The following is a 23824-nucleotide window of genomic DNA, read 5'->3' on the forward strand; positions in this document are numbered from 1 at the left end:
CCAGTCCTGTCAGGAGGCTGCGCAGGATGAGGGCGGAAGAGGGCGGATGAGGGCGGAAGAGGGCAGGGCAGCTGGGCAGCGCGGCCTTCCCAGTCTCCACCTCGCGCTCACATCCGGGTTCGTGCCACGACACAAGAACGGTGCGGGAGCGACGCCGCAGTGACGTCAGAGGGGCGGGGCGGGGCCGGTTCTGTCAGCTGTGGGCGCTGGGGGCGGACAGCGGTTCTGTGCAGATGTCAACGTTCGCTGCTGAAACCGCGTCCCCCGAGCGGAGCTCCCGGCTCTGACAGGCCGGTCGCGGTGCTGGGCGGCCCTTCAGCCAGGGACTCGGTCACTTCCCCCCTGCCATGAGCGTTCTCTCCAGGGCGTGCAGGAGGCGCGTTCGTGCCCACCCGTGTTCACAGCGCGGGACCCACCGGCCCCATCCACATCCACCAGGACCCAGCGGGTGCTGGGAGGCCCAGGCCGTTTGTGCACAACACTTTGTAGCACACAATTTGAGTTTGTCAAGGGATTATTTGAATTGTCAGGATCACTGAAAAGGACCATCTTGTTTACTGGGCGGCGTGCGAATCCACCAGATCCAGACACCACGACGATCTCAAGAGGTCCCTTCCAGCCCGCACCGTTGTGTGGTTCCGTGATCTGTCCCGGTGCAGGGCCAGGGCAGCTGCCGCATCCCAGGGCTCAAACACTTCCTTTGGAAAGATTTTTGCAATAGCCAGCCCGTCATCTGTCCCGTATGGTGATTTTCCCTTCCTTTTCTCCAGCAGACAAGCAGAACAACTGATCATCATCTTCTAATAGGCTGGGTGCACGTGGAGCAGGGAGGGGTGTGGGTGTATTTATTTTAACTACACCTTCACTCTTTTTCAGACTGTACCCAGATTTCTGGTCTCTCTCGTGCCTAGACTTGGATATAATACTGAACTGTGGCCTCATTTGTTACAAGTAGAATGAAATAAGTATTTGCTACCATTCTCAAATTACATCTCTTACCACGTGCTGTAATAGTATTTGTCTGTTTGCAGAAACATCTCACTGTTCGTTTGTTATTTATATTATGAGACACTGCAGATCTCGCATCCTATTTCAGTATATTGCTAGTAACCTATTATTTCCCAGTTTATATTAACATATTTGCTTTCTCTTTCAAAGTGCGGTACTTTGCACTTTATGGAATGTCACGTTTAGACCGTATTTAAAATTCGTCAAAATATTTTTCTCTTAATTTTTGTCTCCAAAAATGACTAAAATCCCTTCCAGAACAATGTCCCAAATCTTGTGTGCACACTTTCTATTTTGTCACCAAAATTAATCTTTAATCAGACCAAGACTGAGCCAGAGCACACTCCTAGAACACCACTTGAAATGCCATTTCAGTTTAATGGGGAGCTATTAATGATTAGACTCAAATGCATTTTTAAAAAGTGTCATCATTCACTCATGGGTCTAGGTGGTATCATTTAGGCCAAACAGCTTCCTTAGCAGTCCTTTAGAATTGAACTGTGTCAAAAATCTTACCAAAGACAAGTTATATAAACCCCACTTCTTCCCCATTACCAGCAAGTAAACTCTCTTGTCAAAGGTGGAAGCTGATCAATCAGTTCATAGTTTCTCACTTTTTAGTCTTCTGAATATTTTTAGAAATAGTTTTAGTCTTTTATTCCAGAATCCTTTCAAATAATGAAGTTAGGCTAGTTGGTCTAGCATGATTTTTGTCTGTATTTTTCCTGTGTTTGAAGATGGGACTGTTTATCTTTCAAAAGTCCTTTAGGTTTCTTGTTCTGCACAGCTACTCAGAAGTAACTTCCATTGTTGCAGAGACTGCTTTGGGTAGTTAGTTACGGTTTGCTTGGGCTTTTTTTTTGTTCAAAAACCACTTTAGGATGAATTCTGTCTGGCCATGCAGAATTTAACACACTTGTTAAGGGGTTTAACTCAAATTTTGCATGTACTACTATCATCTTGTTAAAATGATTGTATTAATCATCTTCATTGCTAAACTATGTTCTACTGAAACAAAAAGAAGGTGCTAATCCTTCAATCCATGACTCATCATCTATTATTCAGTCCCTTTCCTGCTCAGTAATGGTCCTCTGCTCTCCCTTTTTCCTGAGACTGCAGCTAACTCATGGATTTTGTTGTTGCCCTCTTTTCTACTTAATTTTATTTGCTTGGTTTGTTTTAAACTGAGCAAGGGATAAAAAAATCTCTACTGTACAAGATTCTCAGCAGGTCTGGTACCCTGAACTCTGCCAGCTGAAGCTGTTGGACTCTGTAGCGTTGTCTTCATCTCAAAGGATGACACAGCAAAGCTGCTCTTTGCAGCATCGATGAATGCTTCCCATGCTGAAAGGCTGTAACTGATGATATTGGTATTTCATGAAACAGCTTTGGATGCTAGTGTGTGCTTTACCACCCCTGTTCTGAAGCCACCATTCCTTGGTTTTCTATAAAGGAAAATACTACATTTTGTCTGCAGTTAAGCAGCACAACCTAGAAAATCGCCTGTAGCGGTGCTGTTGCCTGATCTGTATTTGCCTCAGCTCGTAGGTGGGGAGATACGTGTATGGTCTGTGTGGCTGAGCCATAGCCCAGATGAGCAGGGATACAAATACATCAGAATATCTTGTCTGCCTGCGCCCTGCTGGAACAGGAGGTGAGTCTGAACAGAACCGTCTTGACTCAGCTTGACTGAGTAGTCATGTAATGTTATTATGTCTGCCCTTCATTCCTTCCTTTTTGTTAGGGAACAGAAAACTTCTTAACACTTTGTGTTCACAGCTTGCAGCTGTGTAATATCTGAAATAGCTATCAACCTTGCTCTGTGCAATCCTTAAATTTTACTAGTTCTGTGACGAGCTTGATGCTTTTTGAGCCTTATAAAAATAGGCAAGGTCATAAACATAAATCTGACTGTTGTGTGGACTGTTATGATGCTGTCCAGTTCCAGAGCCAAAACTCTGAACAGATGAGAGAAAAATTTTGCCAGATCAAATGGGAAAGAATCTGCCTTTTAGCCAGGAGGATGTTTGAATTGACATATGTAAAAGCCAGCAGAGTGGTAAAACATTCGGTAGCCACAAACACTGTTATAGCATTAATGCCCTAAGCTACACAAAAGCTTTTTGCTACTTGGCAGAGTTTCTTCTGCTCTCCTTACCATAATTCAGCACTGATGTTTTCCCAGAAGTCTTTATTTTCCATGATCCCAGTTTGTTTACAAAATTTCAAAAATACAACAGCAAATCTTCTGCCTACCCTTTCTCAATGAGAGGATTTGATGCGTTTATTTGCTAAGTTACAAGTATTTCCCTACTCTGCAAGGTTATAGGACCATCACTCAGAAAATGTCTTTGTAATTTTCCAAGAACCAAATTCAAGTGCAAACACCTTCCCCTGTTAGTCCTGGCTGCCAACCTTCTTGTCTCATGACCTCTAAACCAAGGCGGCTTGGAAAAAGCCTACTCTGGTTTTAGGTATGCCCAAACCACTTTTCCTGTCAAAAAAAGTAAACTAGAACATAGTTTAGCAATGAAGATAATTAATACAGTTCATTTTTTACAACTGAGTTCATTTCTGCTGTAGCATTTTTTCTATGCGGTGCATGTGTTTGCATTTTATAGTGCAAGCAGTAGAAGCTGTGCAGGCCGTGTTAACAGATAATCTATTTTTTTGAATGTAGTTTTGTTTTAAGAAAAAACATTATATTTGGAAAATGAAAAGAAGTGCGTGCAATCCAAGTGAAGACAAAATAGAAGGATAGTTCTACACAAAATGCAGGGAAAAATGAAATAAACAGAAGTAACAACAGTAGAATAAACATAATTCACAGAGCAGGTGTAACTGATTTAACCTTTCACCAATAACCATAACAGAAAACTCTTTGGCACTTGTAAAATCCAGACAATTAAAATTAGGTGTCTGAAATATCTTTCCCTTTCTGTCTCTGACTGTAGAGATTCTACTTTAAGCATAATTGAAATCCCATTTCCCTGGTCCCCAAACACGAATGTGGAGATAGAATTGCCTTCCTACAGTTATACACATCTGGAAGCTCCTCAGATGTTTTGCTCCAGCTACATTTAGCATGAGATGTTTTGAGAACCTAATTTCTGTGTTTGATTCAGAGCATACATATATGTTAAGTGTAATCTTAGTTTATGTAAGACATGTTCTATGAATCTTTCTGAACTACGTATTTAGTATATAGTGGCTTGTGATGAAGCTGACACAGTGACCACATTTAAAGCTCTAAACCCGTCAATCTGCACAGCTCTGCCCCTTGCATTTCGCAGCAGCGTGTACAGTCACACCCTTCCAGTGCCTGTTGCAGCCTTGGCTCATTTCCTGCACACGGCTGAACAGATTTTTTTAGAATATACAGTATTGCAGAAAAATAAAGATAGAAGGAAGAGCTCCATTCCTAGAGGAAATAATGGGTTGTCTTGGGTAAAATAGTTTACTGTAGTATTTGGAGGTGACCTGCACCCGCCCTGCTGAGCAAATTGCAACAGAGATTAGAATTGTGTGTGTCTGTGCTGTCCACCTGGTGACACATTTAATTACCAAGCTGAGCGACAGCGTAGAACTAATTAGTAGATTAGCGTGGACCAACAAACGCGGTTTAGAAATGCTGGTGGGATCTCAACGTTCTGCTCTACAGGCTGAAGTCAGTGAAAACGGGGCTCCCCGGCAGATGGCAACGGCGGGCTGCGGGCGCCGGGGCTGCGGGCGCCGGGGCTGCGGGCGCCGGGGCTGCGGGCGCCGGGGCTGCGGGCGCCGGGGCTGCGGGCGCCGGGGCTGCGGGCGCCGGGGCTGCGGGCGCCGGGGCTGCGGGCGCCGGGGCTGCGGGCGCCGGGGCTGCGGGCGCCGGGGCTGCGGGCCGAGCAGGCAGCCCAGGAGCAGCAGGGGTGTGGGCAGCCGGGAGACAAAGCTCTGACTCAGATGCGGGTCTATCTGGGAGGTCTGGCTGGAAACAGGGCTACAGCACAGGACCAGGGTCTATCCATCCAGGAGTCACAGACAAGCTACAACACACACCCAAGGGGTCCATCCAAAACATAACCTACCTAAAGCTCAGGTCCAGAGGCCACCCAGGAAATTACACAAAGCTCATGCCTAAATGGAGATTAAATGGAGAGGATGTGGGTGGGAATCCCAGGTGAGCTGGTCAGGCCAGTTCAGGCCTCTTGTTGCACTTTGGGTCAGGGCAGGAGAGCAGATCACACCCAGCACCCCTTTTTACAGAGATGTATTCCAGCTGTGATCACACTTAGGGCTCTGAATCACTTGGTTATGGAAAGCACTCCTGTAACTGACCATGCAGGTGCAAAATCACCTGTAGCTCTCTGAAAGAGAGATAAATTAATATTTAATACAGAATTTGCAAATACAAGCAACTGTATTGCAGCAATGGGAAAACTTTGGCTATCAGAAGATTTGAGGCATACTATAAACAAGCCCTAGACTTTTCCTCAGTCCACGTACACAAGTTCCATTCAGGCTGGCAGGTGACTTCCATGTCACTGGACTGTCTAGCCCCAGAAACATTGCTGAGCTGACTGCATTTATTTGCTCAGAGCTGGTCCAACATTTCCCAGCCAGGGAAGAATTCATCCTGTCTTCTCCCTCTCACAGAATGCTGATTAAATAACTAACTTCATCCTTAGCTCCAGCAGGCAAAAAAATCCTCAGTTTGGTGGTAGCAGCAGTGCAGATTTTAGGGCATGAAAGTAAGGGAAGGTGGTAAGAGGGACCAGTAGTCCTTAAGTGGCAGATGTGATCTTTGTGTAATAAAGAAACTGATATTTGGATTCCAAAGGTTGTATGACCCTTGTGTTTGGCGCTGATGCACGTCCTATGGCAATATGTCAAGCTATGGGATCCACTGTGCAAGCTATGGAAAACCGTAAAGACGGGGTAACCGGTTACGCACAGTGAAACCAGCTGAGCCACGGCATTGATTTATGTTAAAGCATTCTTGATTTTTTTTCCCTAGTGCTGTCAGTCTCATTCTGAATACCTATTATCTGTTTTTAAAATGTAAAAGTATCTTATGAAAAGGTCTTCACTGAGCTGTCCACATTGGTGCCCTGATTCCTTTCTCAAACTAATGTTTTATTTAGACTCGCCTATGGCTTACAACTTTTTTGGCGTTTGGCAGATCACATTAGAAAAGGATTATAGAAAAGGCAACTCATGAGTTGCATTTAGACCGTTACGACTGTTACTCCTGTGCTCTGGTGCTGCCTATATTAGGCTTCACATGAATCAGCTTGGCTCAAAAAACCATATTGGGTTGGGCCTGTAGTACCGTTTGAACAGAAATGTATCACTTCTAGACAGAGGCAAATACCGCATGATACTGGGCCGTTGTACGTGCACATGGTATCTAGAGCTGATGCTGTCACAGCAGTTTCAGTGCTACACTCCAGTACGCACTGAAAATAGGAAGGGTGTTGATCAAATCAATCTGTTCACCAGCCCTAAGATGATGAGATTTGACACTGAGATTTTCAATTTTGTCAATTAACTTGGCTCCATGAGCATCAATGAAGAAGCAATCCAAGTACTGTACTTTCGTGTTGCAATGTAATCCTTGGCTTGCATGTTGCTAAAAACAGAGCAAGCCCCCTGTGTGTTCATTCCCCTTCCTAGCATAAAAAGAACATCCCCTCCTCTTTTCCAGTTATGATCACCAGTACATAAATATGTATGTCATCAAATATTGCGGTTCTTGCTTTAGAACTGATAGTTTAGATCTCTGTGTTTGATTAGCACCTCTGTCTTCAGAATTGCTGTGCCTCTAGCAGGAACAGATCTGCAGATCAGATTAAATTACTGAAGATTAAACAGACTATTTTTAATTTGGGGTGTTTTTTGCTGGCTAGATGAGTGAACGGCTCTGTGAAAGAACACACACCCTGGGGGGTGCTGGGCGGCTCCAGTGGCTCTGCTCGCCCGGAGTGGCCCGTGGTGACAGAATTCTGCAGCACAGCATTGGCAGCTCGCAGGAGCGCAGCAGTGCAGGGGGGATGGAGACAGGGCTGTGGGGCTGAACCCACAGAGTTCACTCTGGGCAGTTTGGAGGGTGGTGCTGCTCTGTGTCTGACATTTCTTTGTCCTTTGTTTACACGATGATCAAATTTAACAAAAGTAAACTAAAAAGAGCAAGCGTGTTTCTCTTGTCTCTGTAATTATCGTCCTCCTATCTGCTTATTGAACCAGGAAAAGATTTCTGGATTTATTTGGTCATTGACTAATTGTAGTCTCTAGAAAAAAGATTGCTTTCACAGGCTAGGCTTCTGCACCTTTGAGCGGGAGTTTGCAGATCAATGATGTTAAGCCCCAAAGCTCAGGGCTGCAGAGGGTGTTTCAGCATGCTGAACACCACTGTTTGACACTTGTGTTTTGCTGTGATATGTTAGAAGCCACACTGCGGAGACAAGTCGTCGTAACTGAGAGGGCACAACAGGCAGAGTGCTGTGTCTTAATATTTGTGACTTGTTTGCTGCTCTTTCAAAATGAGTTCGTGTCAGTGCTGTGATACCCATACTTTGAGAACCATGCAGTCTGATCTTCTTACCCCTCTTGAAATGAGCGTTCAGATGACTAAACAGCAGAATATCTGATTGAGATACAGCTTTTCTCACTCCTCACGGGGAACACCAATACTTCACCAGAGGCGCTCACATGCCAGATGCCATGGGTAGCTCACTGTGCTGATCCCCCTTGGCGTTATGAGCTGCAAAATACGTCTTTACTCAGGAGCCTTCGCATCCCTTTTACTGCTGATGGTGGTAGCAGCAGCACTGGTGTAGTGCTTTGGCCAGCATTTAGTTCTCTCTTCTGCTTCTTCTATAGTGTTTTCAAACCAACTTTTACTAATGATTCATATAGTCAATGTTTTCTAAACTGGAGTTATTTCCAAAGCTCTCAGACACCGACTTCTGAAAAATCAAAGTTTTCATTAATTCCTCTGCTTACAACACTGCAAACAGATCAGTGCTGGCACCTCCTGTGACTGTCACACAAGCTTGATGTGACCTCCTCATTCTGTTACTGCTTCTCTCCCAGCTGAAAACTTCCAACTCTAGTTCTCTGGCTCAGCACAAGTGTTTGGGAAGGGTGTCTTGATCTACTTTGGTACTTATAACTGAAAACTTTCTTGGCGTTGTCAAAACTACTCAGTGCTAACAGTCACCCGACAGACAAGGGAAGCACTCCCAAAGAGAGGGAATGAACGTGTGACTGTATGTACGCGTGTGCAAGCTGGTGCAGATGCACATGCGCATACCGCAGTGTGGTTGCTAAAACTGTTGAGCCCTTTTAAACTAGGAGATGTAGCTAAGACTCCAGGAATCTGCTTGGTGGGTAATCAACCATGCACAGGATTTTCTGTGTCTAGGGCAGAAATGAAACCTCCAGAGATTCAGCTCAGGCTGTACTCATTGAGCAGACAGGCAAAGGACTTGTCAGTTCTTCAGAAATAATAAAAGCCCTGGAGAGGCAGTGGGCCTGGCCTGTTTTATGAATAAATAAACCTCATTTGGGATATTCTTGCTTTTTACCTTTCCCCATTAGATCAGGCCAGCCACTTAATCTTGGAATAAATTTTTGTTAAAATCAATGCAGTACATGGGCCCAGTTACTGCAAAATAAAAAGTTACAGCCATTCAGGTTAATAAAGAACAAGGCCCACTGCCTGATTATCTTTAAATAATACAATTATAAATTCTGATGAAATCAGGAACCATTTGAAGTCATCAGTATCATATTAAGAAGCAACTTACCCTCTTTAGCAAAAACCATTTATCCTGGTTTTATGAAGAATCACACATAGTTTTACAATAATTACGGCGCGTAAATCATGCTTCAGTACATTGCAAATATTGTTGCTTCTGAAAGGCACAAAATTCCAACAGTTCTTCCTGTGGAAAAACAGCAGGTCTGCTGCTGCTTCCTCAGACTGGGGGTTGCTGGACTTCTGCTGCTGCCAGGGGGTTAATTCAGGGGGGGACATGGCCACGCGTCTCTGGAGACAGACAAGTTGCTGCTGGCGTGTCCTGTCATGCCTGTAGGGGTGGCATTTGCTGGCCGGAGGAGTTGATCACAATCTTCTTTTAAAGTACAGAAATCAAGGGTTTTCCTAAAATTGATACATGTTTGTAATTGTTTGCGCAGTCACCAATTGAACCACTTGGGAGGACGATGTTGCAGGTGAGGACAACACAAAGACCTTTGCAGGCAGTATTCTTCAGGGAAGGTCACTTTGATCATCCTGATGTTTGACAAAACTATTGCTGTTGGAGAGCTTCAGTAGTTCAGCAGGAATCGAACCTTCTGGAGTATCATTGTCACATAAGGTGCAATAGTCACTGCTGCCGAAGGACACATTTGCTATCTCCAAAGAGTCCTGAAGCATAAGGATATCACCCTTTTTGTGCTGTGTGTGAGCGGGATCATTCCTTCCCACGCTATGGCTCTCAAGGTTGGCTTTAATCATTTCAGAGGCTTCCAGGCTAGCTGTATCATCAGTATGGTTTTGTGCGAGCAATAGTCCCAGACTCACTTCTATCTCTTCTGTTTTTACATACCTGCTGGGGAGATACTGCTGGTTTGGACCTGAGACAAATGCAAAGTTTTCTTCTGTAGCAACCAGATTTGTGTTTTCCATAGGTTTGAAACAGATCTGGGATATCAGTTCTTGGGTGTTTAGATCAGAAAATCCATCTGCAGTCACTTTGTTTGAGCTGCTGGCCCCTTCTCGTCTGAGTTGCCAACAAGCCTCGTTAGGTCTAACCCAGTCCTAGGGAAAGGATCAATAAGTTCAGGACATTTTGCTTAGAGGTGGAATTTGCAAAATAGCTGTTCTTTCTATATGACTTTGGCATAATAATCTAGAGGTTTAGTGCAAATCTACTGGGCAAAATTAGAGTAGTAGAGAATCTAACTGCCAATTTCACAAGACATTTTCAAGATTTCACCTCCAGAATATACTGCGAGCAGCTTGTATTGCTTTGTCTTTGCAAAGACAGGGTGCACCTCTCACGTTCAGCATGGACAGGGAGTGAGTGACTGGAGGGGGTTTATTTCTAAGGAGACAGAAGCTGGACAGAAGTTCTGGTGCTGTAGCTTGTACATGGAGACAGGAAACCGAGAAACTACGAACTCTCAGGAAGATCAGGACCATGTGTCAGTAACTCTGCTCAGGAGCTGGAATGATTAATCCCAGAAAAAAAAAATCCCCCCCAGGAAGTGTGGATGATAAGAAAGAAATTCAACTTATTCTTACCTTAAAATCCCCATTGTGCAAATTATAGAGTGGCTGAAAATAAGCAGCTGGTGTAGGAATGTTAAAGCAGGAGAGGCTTTTTGCCCTGAAGTGAGAAAACAACATGAAAAAAAAGACAATTTTTCTGTATTCTGTCTCGATATAGCACACTGATTAGATGAAAGCCACACACTTATGTTAGAAAGATTGCACAAGAAGCCCATTTCACATAGTTTCTGACATCTCATGCAATTGTTTGTCTGCCTCCTGTGCATGCATTGAATGTTTCTAGCCTGAAGCACAGTCTCAAAAGTTTCTGAGGAATGCTATATGCTGCAAACTCAATTCTAGCCTGTTACTCATTATATGCACTAAAGCTATTTATGCGTTTGTTTAGCAACTTATTTGATCTACCCCACTGTTTCTAGAAGTGGTTTAGAGTTCTAGTTTCATTACATTTAGACAGAGAAATTCTGCCAGACATCCTAGTCCCTGTATTAGGGTCTATCCTGTAAAAATATTTTATCATATGGCCACCATGTATTCTGTTTCTCTAAGAGTGACATGTATATGGAGCATAATAATGTATGTCAAGGCAGAAAATGAAGAGGGAGATTTACCTTTGCTCAGCCAGTAAAAAAAAATGCAGAGGATGGTTGAACCAAGGTTCTAGAGACACTTTTTTCTCTGTACAACTTGGTCCCAGACCCTAAGAAACACTGAATCTGAGTCAGTGTAGTTTGCCTATGTTGTTATATTACATACTGACTACTGCCAGATATGTCACAAGTAGCTTAACATTGATATCGGTTTAATCCCCTGTATAGATTGCTGTGACTTGCACTTTTAATTTACCTACACGAAACTCAACAAAAAATTTCCATGGGTTTAAATTTATTTAACTCCAAGAGATGCTCAACCTTGAGCTTTAGCTGAGTTTGGGTACCACAAAGGCACTTTGGTCTCCTTAATGATTGTGTAGTGGCTCATAAACTATCATCAGCCAAGGAAAATGTCATGTCCCAAGACTGTCAAAACAGCTTTTGAAAATGATTGAGCCTGTGCAGCAGAAACAGGAAGCAAAAGTGATATGAGGACACTTGATTTACCCTCTTCAGGCTGTAAACATCAAGCAAAACTGAATGAAAAAGTATAACATACCTTGAAGAAAGCTTGCAGTTCCAAAATAAATAGAGTAGCATGCCGAAACTCAGAGGAATGAACAAGAACTGCATAGTTCTGGTATTTAGGAGCTTTTCAGACAGTTTTGGTACATCTAGGAAAAGAATCAGCACCAAAAATAATTGATAAAAAGCCTGGAAGTAAAGACAGAATCCCAAATAACTGAGCCATGCAAACGAATCAGGTTGCTAAAGACCTCAAGGAAAGTGATTTAGCTATGAAATCTTGAAGGAAGCTGGTTCTGATTTGAAAATCTTCATTTTACTAGGTATCTTCCCTTTTTTGGAACATGGACATGAAAAGGCATGAAATAAGGTAAAACCAACACTTGTACCTGCTCTTTGAAACACTGTTGTCTGGCTCCACTCACTCCACTGACTCTGGTACGAATCCTCCTCTTCAGAAATCTTGCAGCGGACTCGTGCGATGTAAGCAATGCCACGGCGAAGCTCTGCGGCTTCAATTTCTATCTGTGGCAGTGAGCTGGGTGACGTCTTGTTCAATGCGATCTGTGAAATATTACAAAGAATTTGTTAACAAGGCTGGGTAAAAGGATGGTCTTTTAAATACTCTTCCCACCCTGCTTTTTTTTTTTTTCAAATCCTCTTTTCTTGGGTGCAAGAAGTGGTCCTGCATGATGATGGATGACTTCTGAATGCAGGGTTTGCAAGTAGAAGATTCATTGATACTCAGTATTTATGTTTTATGTCAAATCTTTCAGCCTTGATGCGGGAAACCAGAAAGGCCAACGGGAAGCGGTGAGCAGCCACAGGGCCCCGAGCTGAGTGGCCATTGCACCCCGAGAGCAAGGCACGTGTGCCTCATCCCGTTACCTCCCAGGACAGGCCGGACTCCTTATACTGCAACTCATATTGAAGAATTTCAGCAAGGTACCAAGGCACACTCCACCATATGTGACACTTGCTGGCAGTGGTGTTGCTCTGGATGTTCAAAGGTGGATCAAGTTTTACTGCAAATAGAGAAGTAGATTTTTTCACAATATTTGGGACATAAACACCATAGGAGATGCATGATAGTAGGCTGACTAAAGTCCTGGAAGATAACGCTGGGTCTAAAGAGTGATACTAAGAACAGCAGTAGACCTATTTAGCTTACAGGGCAGGTCAGAACAGCTACAGAACTGACATAAATTAGTCCCTGGGGATAGTCCTGCAAGCAAAGAACCACTCTGAATGTCACATTATGCTCTTCCAAGATACCGCTAAGAGACAGACTCTGAGATTTCGGATACTAGAGCATTTATTTGAAGTACCAGGTCATGGGATGTTGAATTAGATCCATGACTTTAATTCCTCATTACTTCATTTCTTAAGAAAAAAAACAACCATAGAGGCAATCCAATTGTATATTATCCATGGCACAAGAAAACATGATGCAGATGAGAAGTGTACTCGAAAGGTGCTCCAGCGCTCCGGCCCTCTCCGAAGTCCTGGACAAGTCAGAATGGAGAGACACTGGGCCTGCATTCTTACTGATGCAGCCCACACAGTGTGCTCTCCAGGGTGGGCACTCTGCCTTGTTTCCATTGTTTTCACTTGTTGTCTTTGAGATGCCCTTTCTAGACAGCATATCAGGCCTACCCTGAGCTGCTGGGCAGAGCCTCAGCCCACAGCTGCCCTGTTCATACTTACTGTGCTTGCAGGGATTGTACTCCGGGAAGATAATGTACATGTGATTACGTCCAAAGAAGTTGCCTTGGAGAGAGACTCTATAGCCATCTGTTTCCAGGATCTGGCTGGCTAAGTGGATTGTGCAGTGGTACCGATTCTGCGTGCTGTCTCTGGCAGTCAGTTTGCAGCTGGCGTTGTGGCCTTTTGACCAGAGGCTAGAAGAATAAGGTGGCTGAAAGTTTCTTTTAAGGCATAGGGTTAAGTGCTTTCCAGTTGATGAAAGATGGGTGGCAGCTTTGCACAGCACCACATTCTGGAAGAACATGAGCCTCTCTAGTGCAGATGGCATAGAAAGGAGCACTGAAGCTGGCTGGACGGCAGGGATGAAGGGAGGAAGGAGACACCTGCAAAACCCGCTGCTGAGAGCACGGCCGTGCCAGAGCTGCACGCAGAGCCCAGCGCCTGCCCCGCTCCTGCCCCGCTCCTCCGCCGTGTGCCGGGCGAGCAGTGGGCAGCGACTTACACACACAGCACAAACATAACGACTTGTACATTAAAGCCTCTTTCACCATGAACAATATTCAATCTCAATATTCAGAAGCTTCAGCACAGCGTAACAGAATGAATGACAGAAAACATAATATTGGGGAAGTAGCTCCAAAGTACAGTCTTCTATTAAATAATTATCTAACGCAGCCATTTATTAGCAAATTTTTCAGGTTGCATTTGAGTCCACAATAAACTGGGATACCACAGTTCATCAGCTTGGCATTTTTTCATAGATTTAAAATCCAGTGTGTTTAAGTGTTAGGCTGTTCTTAACTTCACCTTACAGAATAGATGAGGCATCTAATGTCAGCATGGCTTACCCTCATTCACTAGTGACGGGTACTCAAGGCAATGTTATGACACCATCTAAGCACATTCATCTCAAATTAGCGTATCATAATGCTTATTAACCTATCACCTAGTGAACTATTCACCTGATTTCTTCTGTTAGGAGAAAAAATATTCACATAATATTCTAAGTCTGTTATTAAAGCTCACTGGACTTTCAAAATAATTTTGTGTATATACATATTTACTAATTTAGCTTAAACCACTAAGGTTTTCGTTCCTAGGTAACGTGACAGGAAGGGACTGGAAATGGATGATGCAGCTTCATGCGGGACGGGCTCTGGAGGTCCCCAGGTCTCGGGGAGCAGGGCTGGGACAGGACAGCTCTCTGCTCTGAGTCCCCTGCCGGAATCACAGAGGGGACAGTGGGCAAACGGGCCGCCCTGAGCCGTCTGTGCCCAAGCCCTGCTGCACCCCGAGGCCACCGGCCCGCAAAAGGGTGCAAAGGGAGCAGCTTCCAAAGCTGCCAGGTGTGGGGCGATGGGGCGGCAGAGCTGGCTGTGCCACAGCCCTCCTGCTGCAGGAGCAAAGCCCGCGCTGGGCCTGTCCCCATCCCCTGCCCAGGCTGCCGTGTGCAGCTCTTACTTGGTGAAATGAAGGTGGAAAGGTCCATGGCCCACAGGCTCCTCCGTCACCCACGTGCAGCTCACAGCAGTCACGTAGTTATTCAGGCAGCTCAGGCTACCGGGGAACTCTGTGGGGAAGGAGACCAGAGCTGCGTTTGTGTGTCACCTGATGAAGCCTTGCGTGGTGTATCAAATGCATCACTTGCTAGTGCTTCCTTTACTGACACCTCATCTATCCTTCCTCATGACGTTCTTCTTCTCTTGTACCACTCTTCCCTGCATGAGGTGCGTGTAAGATCTCAGGGCAGGGACCTTGGGCAGCGGCGATGTTTTTTTGCTGCTGCCCAGCCTGTCCAGTATGTGCTCAGTTCCCTGGGCATTGCCAGCTGTACTGGTTCCTGGGAAAGGGCAGTCACCGGATCTTGCCTTGCATGCTTTAAGGTCTATGAATGAGAAATGAGCACATGCACGTGCTTCTCTTACCACAGTGGACCTGTTCCATGTCCCCTCTTACCTCTCCCCCTTCCTCCAGCACAGAGCAGCACAGCAGCGATGCACAGCTGGAGGCCCAGCCGCCACACATCTCCTCCCATTCCAGACAGGATCTGAAATACAACGCTTGTTAGGAGCAGTTTTGTCAGTATTTGCACCAGCAGGTTGAAGCTTTAGCTACACGCCTCTGCCAGTCCTGACACAAGCTGACCTTGGCTCTGCCAGAAAGAGCACCAACTCAACCATATCATTCCTTACATAGGAACTGTTCTTCTCATGACTGTAAATAGTACTTTGCATAGGAATCTAAAGCACTAGCTGCCTGAAAGGAAATCTTTAATTCCTGCCATTTGATCAGGAGCAAGGGAGTGTTCCATCTTTCCTTCTTCCTGCATTTTTGGCATCTGGTTTATGACAATTTAAGAGCAGAAGAGACCTACAGCGGGTTGGAACAAATGTTCATGTTTCCCTGTATCCTGTTTCCCACAGTAACCAAAAAGATGCTTAGAGAAAACCGTAGCAATAGAGGAAGCATGGATGTTCTTAGAATACTTAGGGCCTAGACATTACCCCAGTTTACTGAAGGTTTGTGTAAGGATATTTGAAGTATATCTTCTGCAATATGGAACACTGTCTCTCTACAAGGTTATGCTGGACTTGTCTCTTTCTTTTTTGACCAGAAATTCTATCCTGTGAATTCTTTCACAGAATTGCAGCCTGGTTGGGGTTGCAGGGCCCTCTGTAGATCCCCAGCCCAAGCCCTGCTAGCGCAGGGTCACAGAGCAGATCACACAGGGTCACATCCAGGTGCATTTGAATGTCTCCAGAGGAGACTCCACACCCGCTCTGGGCAGCCTGGGCCAGGCTCTGGCACCTCACAGCAAAGAAGTTTCTCCTCATGTTCAGATGGACCCTCCTGTGTTTCAGTCTGTGCCCATTGCCCCTCACCCTGTCACTGGGCACCACTGAACAGAGTCTGGTCCATCCTCTGACACCCAGCTCATACCAAATGGGTATAGCCTGGCTACAGAATAAGTTGGTTTCCAACCAACAAAGGGTCTGAAGTAGTCTTGAACAGGAGTGAGAAAGAGCCTACACTTTGCAAGGATTGTGATATTTCAATAAATGGGATTGTTTTACTGAAGGGATTAAACGATCTGATGGCTACAGCAGCAGGAGCTGGATTCCCTGACCAAGAGTATCCTGTCAGTCTGGATTTCACAAGCTGGACAGCAGCATCCACAGATCAACCTCTTTCCCGTAATTATGCTTGTTTATGGCATCTCTTTTCTGAATTAAATACTAAAATAATATTTTTGTAAATATCCTGTTTTGCTGCAGACCTTCTTCAGAGTGGGGGTTGTCGAGAGGAAGTGTCACCATTAGCTGATTTGAGCTGAGGGAGGCATGAAGTCTCCTGCTTATCATGCTAATCAGGGTTGCATACGATCCCTGTGATAAATACAGTAAGACTGACTAAATATGAAATAGAGAGAGCTGCATTAAGTAGAATTATACATATGCTTACAAGAACTTGTTCGGGCACACAAACAAACATAGGTCAAGATAACTAAACCAGGACAGAATATTTCCAGGTAATTGCTACTAATTTGATAAAAACACCCACCCCTACTCCCTGCAAGAAGTTCTTTGTTCAGTTCTGCAATGTTTGAAACATGACAGACATTTCCTGGTTCTCTAGCTCACCTGGAAACAAATACAGCATGTTTAAATGCAAAATTGTGTCTTAAAAGCCATGAATGTTAGTCCTAAGTAGGTAATGGAATATTGAATTCTGAAAGGCTTATCAGAAAATGATTTGGGGAAATAGCACATACCCAGCTGAAGGAGATCCTGCAGTAGATGAACGCAATTAGAGGAGCTGACACACAGTCTGCAAATGCATATCGCTACTGCAGCTACATGTAGCACTTTAACACCATTATAATTTAATTTCTTGTGTTGGGATCCACACTTTAAACAAAAAGTTGCTGAAAATATGAAAATACTTCTGAAAAGGGCAATAAGAGTGATTTAATCCTGGATAAACTTCCTCAGAAATTAACAACTGAAGACCAACAAAATTTATTTAACTTAACCAAAGGAAAGGCTAAGTAGTAATTTCACACCAGCCATAAGTATCTAACATGAGAAGATTTCAGGTAGGAGAAAATTATTTTTAAAAATTTTCTTTAATCTAATAGGGAAAGATGGAAAGAAGCCAGTAGTTGGATACTGAAGGTAGACACAGTCAGACAGAAACAAAGTGCAGCATTTGTACAAAGGAGAACCACCTTTATTGCTGGAACCTCTTGCATAAACACATGATCCACAACTTGTAGTCTGTAAATCTTGGTTAGGTATCTTAAAAAAAAATAATCCTTAACTCAGAAGGAAGTCATGAATGGACTTAGTTATTATTGTCTGTCCTACAGTGATAGCATTCTTGTTCTCCTCTTAACATCTTAACATCAGCAATCCTCAGCTGTGCAAAGGTAAACCTATAGTACATCCTGAAGAGCTGTTCACAAACAGGCCCTATCCCTTCTGCCCACTTCTTATCACTTCTGCCAGGCACTTCCTTCTTATGAAGAAAGGAAATAATTGAATGTTATGTAGTGTTCAGGGGAAATACCAATGCAAATGACATTAATGAGGTCATTTGAGTAATGTCTGCTGATGCTTGCAATTAATTTGGCTTTGCAGGAAAATAGCTGCAAGCTTTGCTACAATGCTAGAGGTGCTCTGATGCCTTTTCTCACCTTTCATACTCACTGTGCTTCCACCTGGTTCAAGTCACTCAGCTGTGGGAAAAGAATTGCCATATTACCCTGGGGCAGGCAGAGCCTATGACGGCCTGGCCTGACCACAGGTGAAGTGTCTTGGCAAGTCCCAGAAGAAAATTACTGCTTGGGTGTAATTATCTTTGTCTTATGTAGGTGAATATGAAGCGTTTGATAGGCCACGTAGCAAAATGGACATGGTCAATTCAAACCTCAGCCTCTCTTGATGCTGGACAGCAGACAGCCACAGAATGGTACAAATGAGGCAAGTGCAAAAGCACTTTTCAATTTCAGTGAGAATGGATGGGTGAAAGGATTCTTGATGATATAGCAGGCACTCATAATTCTTTCCAGTGATCCTCATCTCTGAACACTGCTGGTTCTTTCTGCAGCAGGAGGAAAGCAAGAAGCTGATAATCAAGCCAGGAACCAAGCAGAAACCAATAAGGTGCCAGCGCCACTGCAAGGCAACATCTCGTTGGCATGCCCTACGTCCAGTACCAGCAGCAAGGGCACTGGAGGGCACTACTACAGCAGCTGGGGCACTGGAGGACAAATCAACCTCCCAGCCAGGTTGCTTAGTGTTTTTTTTTGATCTAACTTCCAGTTTCTATAGCACTGCTGAGTTGTGGGTGAAGGCAGAAAAGCCCTGTGAGAACTGTAGTTATGGGAGGTGTCAGAGAAAGGGAGAAGAACCACATTTGCTTTGCAGGAAAGAAAGAGACCAAATGTCTGAGAGAAAGCCCTGAAATGATGCACCAGATATGTTGCCACCAGTTCAGGTGTTGGTTCAGCACCAGAAGCTGACTGGTGACCTGGAGTTCCAAAGTGGTCCCAAGCTGGTTGCAATGGTGTTTCCATCCTTTCTGTGTGTTTCCGGGCAGAGATGTTCTGCCTGTTATCTGCTCGAGGGAAATGAGGCCATGCAGCTATGCCTTTCCCTTCCCTTCCCTTCCTGTGGTTCCATCAGCTACCTCCATTTCCCAAATGTAATTTCAAGTAATTTTAACCTAAATTTGTACAATACATATTTTCCAAATGCTCTCCACTGCTTATCAACAGAAAGACAGGTGATCGACTGTTATTGCTATATCTGTTTGTATTACTAGAAATCCATATTCAAAGCTCTGGCTAACCCCTACATTCATGGTCCAGTAGAACACAATTAAAAGATGGCTTTTGTTTTCAAGAATTTATAGGGTAAAATAAATTAGTTAATAAAAACCACTGAGAGGGAAAGTAATACAAGAAGGTGGCAGCACAACCTCAGCATGTGGCTAGCCTAGATGTCATCTGAGTTTTAGCAACTCGGCAAAGCAGAGCATTAAGGAGAGACTTGAAGAATTATATTGAAGTAGCTCAAAAGTATTGTCTGCAGCACCTTCAGTGTGTAAGCAGTAGCATAGAGGAAGGTTGGGAGGAGTTGATTTGATGATCTAGGGGGAGGCAGAAGCTGGCATCGTAGAAAGAGTTGACTTCTTGATATAGAAGTGAGAGATGACAAGAGGATGAGGGCAGGCTGTCAGTGACTTGGAAAGTGGGGATAAGAAGCTTATGTTGGAGGTGATAGAGAAAGGCAGATAGAAGAATTGTGTGGAGAAATGTAAAGAGTTCAAAATGACAGACACAAAACCCAGGCCTTTGCATCTCTGGCCTTGGGATGACCGCAAGTGAGACAAGATCAGCGTTACAAAGGTCAAATAAACCATTAAAGTCAATTGTCATACAAGAACATAATAAAGGATTTCATGTGGAGGTGTGTGCATAAGATTCTTCAACGTGCTTGAGTACCTTTTGATACATGTAGTGATACTATATGCCAGCCCACAGCAGACAGCCAGGACTCCTAGGTTCTACCCCACCTCTGCCATCAACTTTATGTAGAGTAGATTGTTTTGTGAGTGCAGTTTTTCTTGTTGCAGCTCACTCATATGGCTTGCTGTGCTCACCTATATTTTAGAGGAGGTCAGAAGCTTCAGGTTCTGATCTGCGGTGACTCTGAGCTGTCCCCAAACAGGCTCTGCTGCTCTCCCTCCCATGGCAAGGCACAATGAGTGGTGCACAGCAGAGCAGGCTCAGCACACCTAGACCCTTCAACACTGTTTCCTTTCCTTACACCTTAGCAATTAGTCATAAATGTCCTTCTGTCCCTTGGCCATAATCCCTTCCTTTGCTTCAGTCTCTTCCAGAGGCAGCACCAACAGGCACTAAAGAAAGGCAGGACACCAGCTCGCGCCTATAAGTAAAACAGGGACGGGCAGCAGCGTGTCTGTGCCGACGTGCACATCCCTCCAGCCATGGTTAGCCCAAAGTGCACATTCTCCACAACGATCCATTGTGCTACTAAGTGTGGTTGTTTATCACGGGCACTCCTTCAGTCATCACTGCTTACAAGAAAATATTTGGCTGGTCCTTTAAGAAAAAATTAATTATAGATTATCTTCCTCCTGAGTATCTAGGACTCTAAGCACATGTCTGACAAAAGCACATCAAGTGCACAGACTAGAATCATATGATCAGCAAGAGAACTGCTGGAGAATAAAGAAGAAGTAGCAGGATTTCCTCATCCACACAGATGGTCAGAGAGAACCCCATATAACTGGTCTTTTTCTCCCTTATCCCACAATCTGATGCTCACTAACAGCTATGTACTTTCAGATTTGACAGACTTGGATCCCAGAGGGCGAAAAAAAGCTGCTACAAAGGATGACTACTGCAGTAAAGCAGTATTCATACACGCACATATATACATGCACATATGTGTATATATATACACGCACATATGTGTATATATATACACACATACACATTTTAAAAAGGCATATTTTTGTCTGCAAAGTCCCAAACACTGAGGGCTGTTTTGGTTGGATTCATTTACATTCATCTGTTTCAGTCAGACAGGAGTACCTAAAAACCATTTATTCAAGATGGTGCTTCTTCCCATATCAGAATTAACACAATAGTGTGATTTTGTGCTCAGCAAACCAGCAGAACAGAAATGCAAAGATTATTCTAGTTACTTTATTTTTCTAGGTTTCCAGTATGAGAAATAATACAAAATTCCACATTTAGGTAAATAAACTATTTTTCAGTATCTTAGCTCAAGTAATATGTCCTATTCATTATCTATTAGCATGTATAGAACAAAAATATGTTAAACTGTCTTACCAGCTTGAAGGAAATTTCACTTTTCACAGTGCTCCTGTCCCTTGATAGTTTAGGCTGTGTGGTTTGATGATCAGGCGGTAGCAGCAGTGGCATAATAAAGCAGAGTTTACTGTACCCGATTTTAAAGATAATCTCAAGAACCAATAAAAACCTCCTCAGATTATCAGATTGAGTTAAAGTAGCTGCATCTGCATTTATTCAGTGCAATGGAGAAACTGAGGAATTTCTGTTAAAGGGTTAACATTTAAAGGCTAAGTAATTTGCTGAATGTGAAAGTACTTTTTTGCAAGATTTATATTAAAAAGGCCAAAAGAAGAGCTCTCTGATTGACCCACAGCCATTTCCTAGTGCTGTCTGAATGTGGGGTGGGATCTTCTACCCACGGCCTCTGCCCAGCCCTGCTCGACACCCCGGCCCCCCGCGCTGCCCGTCCCGTGGCTGCGCTGAGCTCAACGGGGCCGCTCGGGACACAACCAGTCCCTGCAGTGCTGCCTGCGCAGACCCCGGGGGCAGAGGGAACACATCTTCCCATGTCCAGCTGCCGTGGCACCGTCACAGCCAGCATCCATCGGGCCAGACGCGCACACGGGTCTGGTGCCAGAGAAGGGAAGAGAGGAGCAGGCAAAGCACAGACTGAGTAACTGTCTGGCGGAGTTCACGTTAGGGGCCGAGAGACAGGAAGGCAGGGGCCAGGCAGAAATGGGGACAGATGTTTCCAAATTGGTACTACAGACTAAATTGTGGTGCTTATTCCAGCACCTGCTTTTGGGCCTTCCCCATCCAGTAATACTCCTGCCAGCTCCCATGAGGCACCATGGTTACCCATCTAAATGTGTATTACGCTTTTTAGTTACAACAGTCTTGAACAGGAGCAGAAACAGAAAACATCTCAAATGCAAGCAGCCTTCAGAATGTCATTTAAGCAAAAAAACCCTGCTGCCTCAAATTGTCCAGATGCCTGTAGTTCCCCTGCTGCAGCAGAACACATCTTGTCTCCTGAAGAGACAAATTGTACCCTTGCATCTTCCCAGCCTACTGCCACAGGTCACCATAAAGATATTACAGCTGTATGTGACCCACGGCTTTTGCCTTATTCTGCCTACAGGGCAGATAGAAAAACCAGTACAAGAGTTCAGCAGCAGTTTGACTGAAATGGCAAAGCACAAACTTTTCCCAGTTTCCTTTCATATTACTATTTCAAAATACAGAGCAGTGCTTCTGAGGAGCACATCACTGCTCTCTGCAAGTTGCCTTTTTCCATACTTCCCCCATAGCCCAAGCACCAGTAACTCACCTCCTGCTCTCCCAGGGTCACTCAGACCCTTCTTCCATGTTTTCTTGGATCTATGTCCCTGATTGTTGTGAATACTGTGCAGAGTCCAACAGACCACAGCCATCCAAGGGCTCTGTCTGCACAGGTGGTGCTGCTGACATCTTGTTAACTCATCCCGCTGCCCAGTGCATGACTAACATCACCTTTGCAGGGTAGGGTGAGATCACTTGGTTCCCCAAGCACGGCAGGAGCAGCTAAGCAGGCCTGAACAGTAAAGACCAAAGCAAAGGCAACATTCTGTATCTCTGCCTTCTCTGTACCCTCCAGCACCAGGGTTCCAAGCTCATTCAACAGCGGGCCCACATTTTCCGTAGTCTTCCTTTTGCTGCTGATGTGATAGTGTAACAATAACAGAAACAGCTCTTTCAGCAGTTCTGGGGCCAATGATACTGTCAGAAACAAGTGTGCAGAACTGAGATGTGTTGTAAATGGGCGCTAGAGAGACAGGCAAGTTTCTCTTCCTCCCTTAAGCAGCCTGGGGCCAGTTATCACAGTGCAGTTTCTGAAGTGCTATAGCTGCAAGACGAAACTGCAGAAGACTGTTACAGACCATCAGCAATGCTTTTGCTCAGTACACATTCGCACAGACATAAGCAGGGTGCAAGCAGACCTCGCAGGACAGCGCGGGGCAGGGACACGGGGTTGGCTCGATCCTCTGCTGCCTCGTTCAGGGCGCGCAGGGTGCCTGCAGCACAGCAGGAGGATGCAGAGCACGCTAAGCTTGCCTCACATGGCTGATCACAGAGAATGACAAGGAAAATGGAAAATAAGGAGAGAAGGAACAAAAAAAACCTGACAGAGCAGAGCCCAGGAAGCCCCTGAACTAAGGGTATATTAAAGGAGTAATAACAACATGAGCAAAGCTAAGCCCTGTAGGTTCAAAATCAACATAGCAGAAACCATGGCTGTTCTGAATAATGAAACCAGGGATGCGGTTGCATCGAAAAACTCGCCCAGCATTCACCTGTGAAGGAAAGAGCTTCTCTTCATTACAGTGCTCCCTCTGGTTCAGGGAGCTGTGGGGTTGGCTATAGCCTTGGGTAAGAGGGAAGAAAGTTTACTGGTATCACAGCAACAACATATTACCACAAAAGTTCTCTCTGTATAAGATCTTCTGGAACAAGCAGCACTGGGTTAGTAGCACCATGGCTACATAAGATGCAGGTCTTCACATTCAATATCAGTATTACTGTAACTTTTAAAAACAATTATTCTAAACAAAACAGAGATAGAGAGATGTCAGAAGGAAACATATTTGTAGTTACCATGTAAATACTTTGTGCTACTGACCTGTTAACTGCAGCAGATCAGGTCCAAGACAGAATATAAAATTGCGGAAACATCCAAGTAGGACATTTCTGAAATATCTGCATAGTTCTAAAAGCTACTCAATGTTCCAGTGCTTGGAAAACGCTGGGAGAGATGCTGATTCTGTATAAAGCCCTGGCAGCAAGAGTTTGTCTGGAATTAAATGCGTTTTTAAGACTTTTCAT

At 44.5% G+C, this 23824-nt stretch overlaps 1 protein-coding gene and 1 long non-coding RNA gene across 3 annotated transcripts; one reads left to right on the forward strand and one right to left on the reverse strand.

The window, feature by feature from the left end:
- The first annotated feature begins 190 nt into the window (after window positions 1–190).
- LOC135575506 (uncharacterized) lies at window positions 191–12320 on the forward strand. Its single transcript, XR_010466363.1, has 3 exons — window positions 191–2662; window positions 11730–11776; window positions 12183–12320. It is a non-coding gene; the product is annotated as an uncharacterized LOC135575506 (long non-coding RNA).
- On the reverse strand, window positions 11844–22285 carry LOC106145765 (interleukin-9 receptor-like). 2 transcript variants are annotated; one of them, XM_065031123.1, is made up of 5 exons: window positions 20999–22285; window positions 15070–15160; window positions 14575–14683; window positions 13114–13307; window positions 11844–12431 (listed from the first exon to the last, which is right to left on the reverse strand). In XM_065031123.1, the coding sequence occupies exons 1-5, from the start codon at window positions 21089–21091 to the stop codon at window positions 12283–12285; spliced, it is 636 nt and encodes a 211-aa protein (XP_064887195.1). In that variant the 5' UTR covers window positions 21092–22285; the 3' UTR covers window positions 11844–12282. The 2 variants fall into 2 exon arrangements, with proteins under 2 accessions (XP_064887195.1, XP_064887194.1); XM_065031122.1 differs by having other exon boundaries at window positions 11844–13307.
- Window positions 22286–23824: the final 1539 nt, after the last annotated feature.

Source organism: Columba livia, chromosome 15 (genome assembly GCF_036013475.1).
Source record: "Columba livia isolate bColLiv1 breed racing homer chromosome 15, bColLiv1.pat.W.v2, whole genome shotgun sequence".
NCBI classification, from domain to species: Eukaryota; Metazoa; Chordata; class Aves; order Columbiformes; family Columbidae; genus Columba; species Columba livia.

What these genes read in the sequence shown, in the direction of transcription:
- LOC106145765 (XM_065031122.1), bottom strand. Translation starts at nt 21,091, where the DNA reads ATGCCACTGCTGCTACCGCCTGATCATCAAACCACACAGCCTAAACTA. An exon ending in GTGAAATTTCCTTCAAGCTG is followed by an intron (nt 15,161 to 20,998) that starts GTAAGACAGTTT and finishes GTTGTATTTCAG; the next exon opens with ATCCTGTCTGGAATGGGAGG. An exon ending in TTCCACCTTCATTTCACCAA is followed by an intron (nt 13,308 to 14,574) that starts GTAAGAGCTGCA and finishes TTATTCTTCTAG; the next exon opens with CCTCTGGTCAAAAGGCCACA.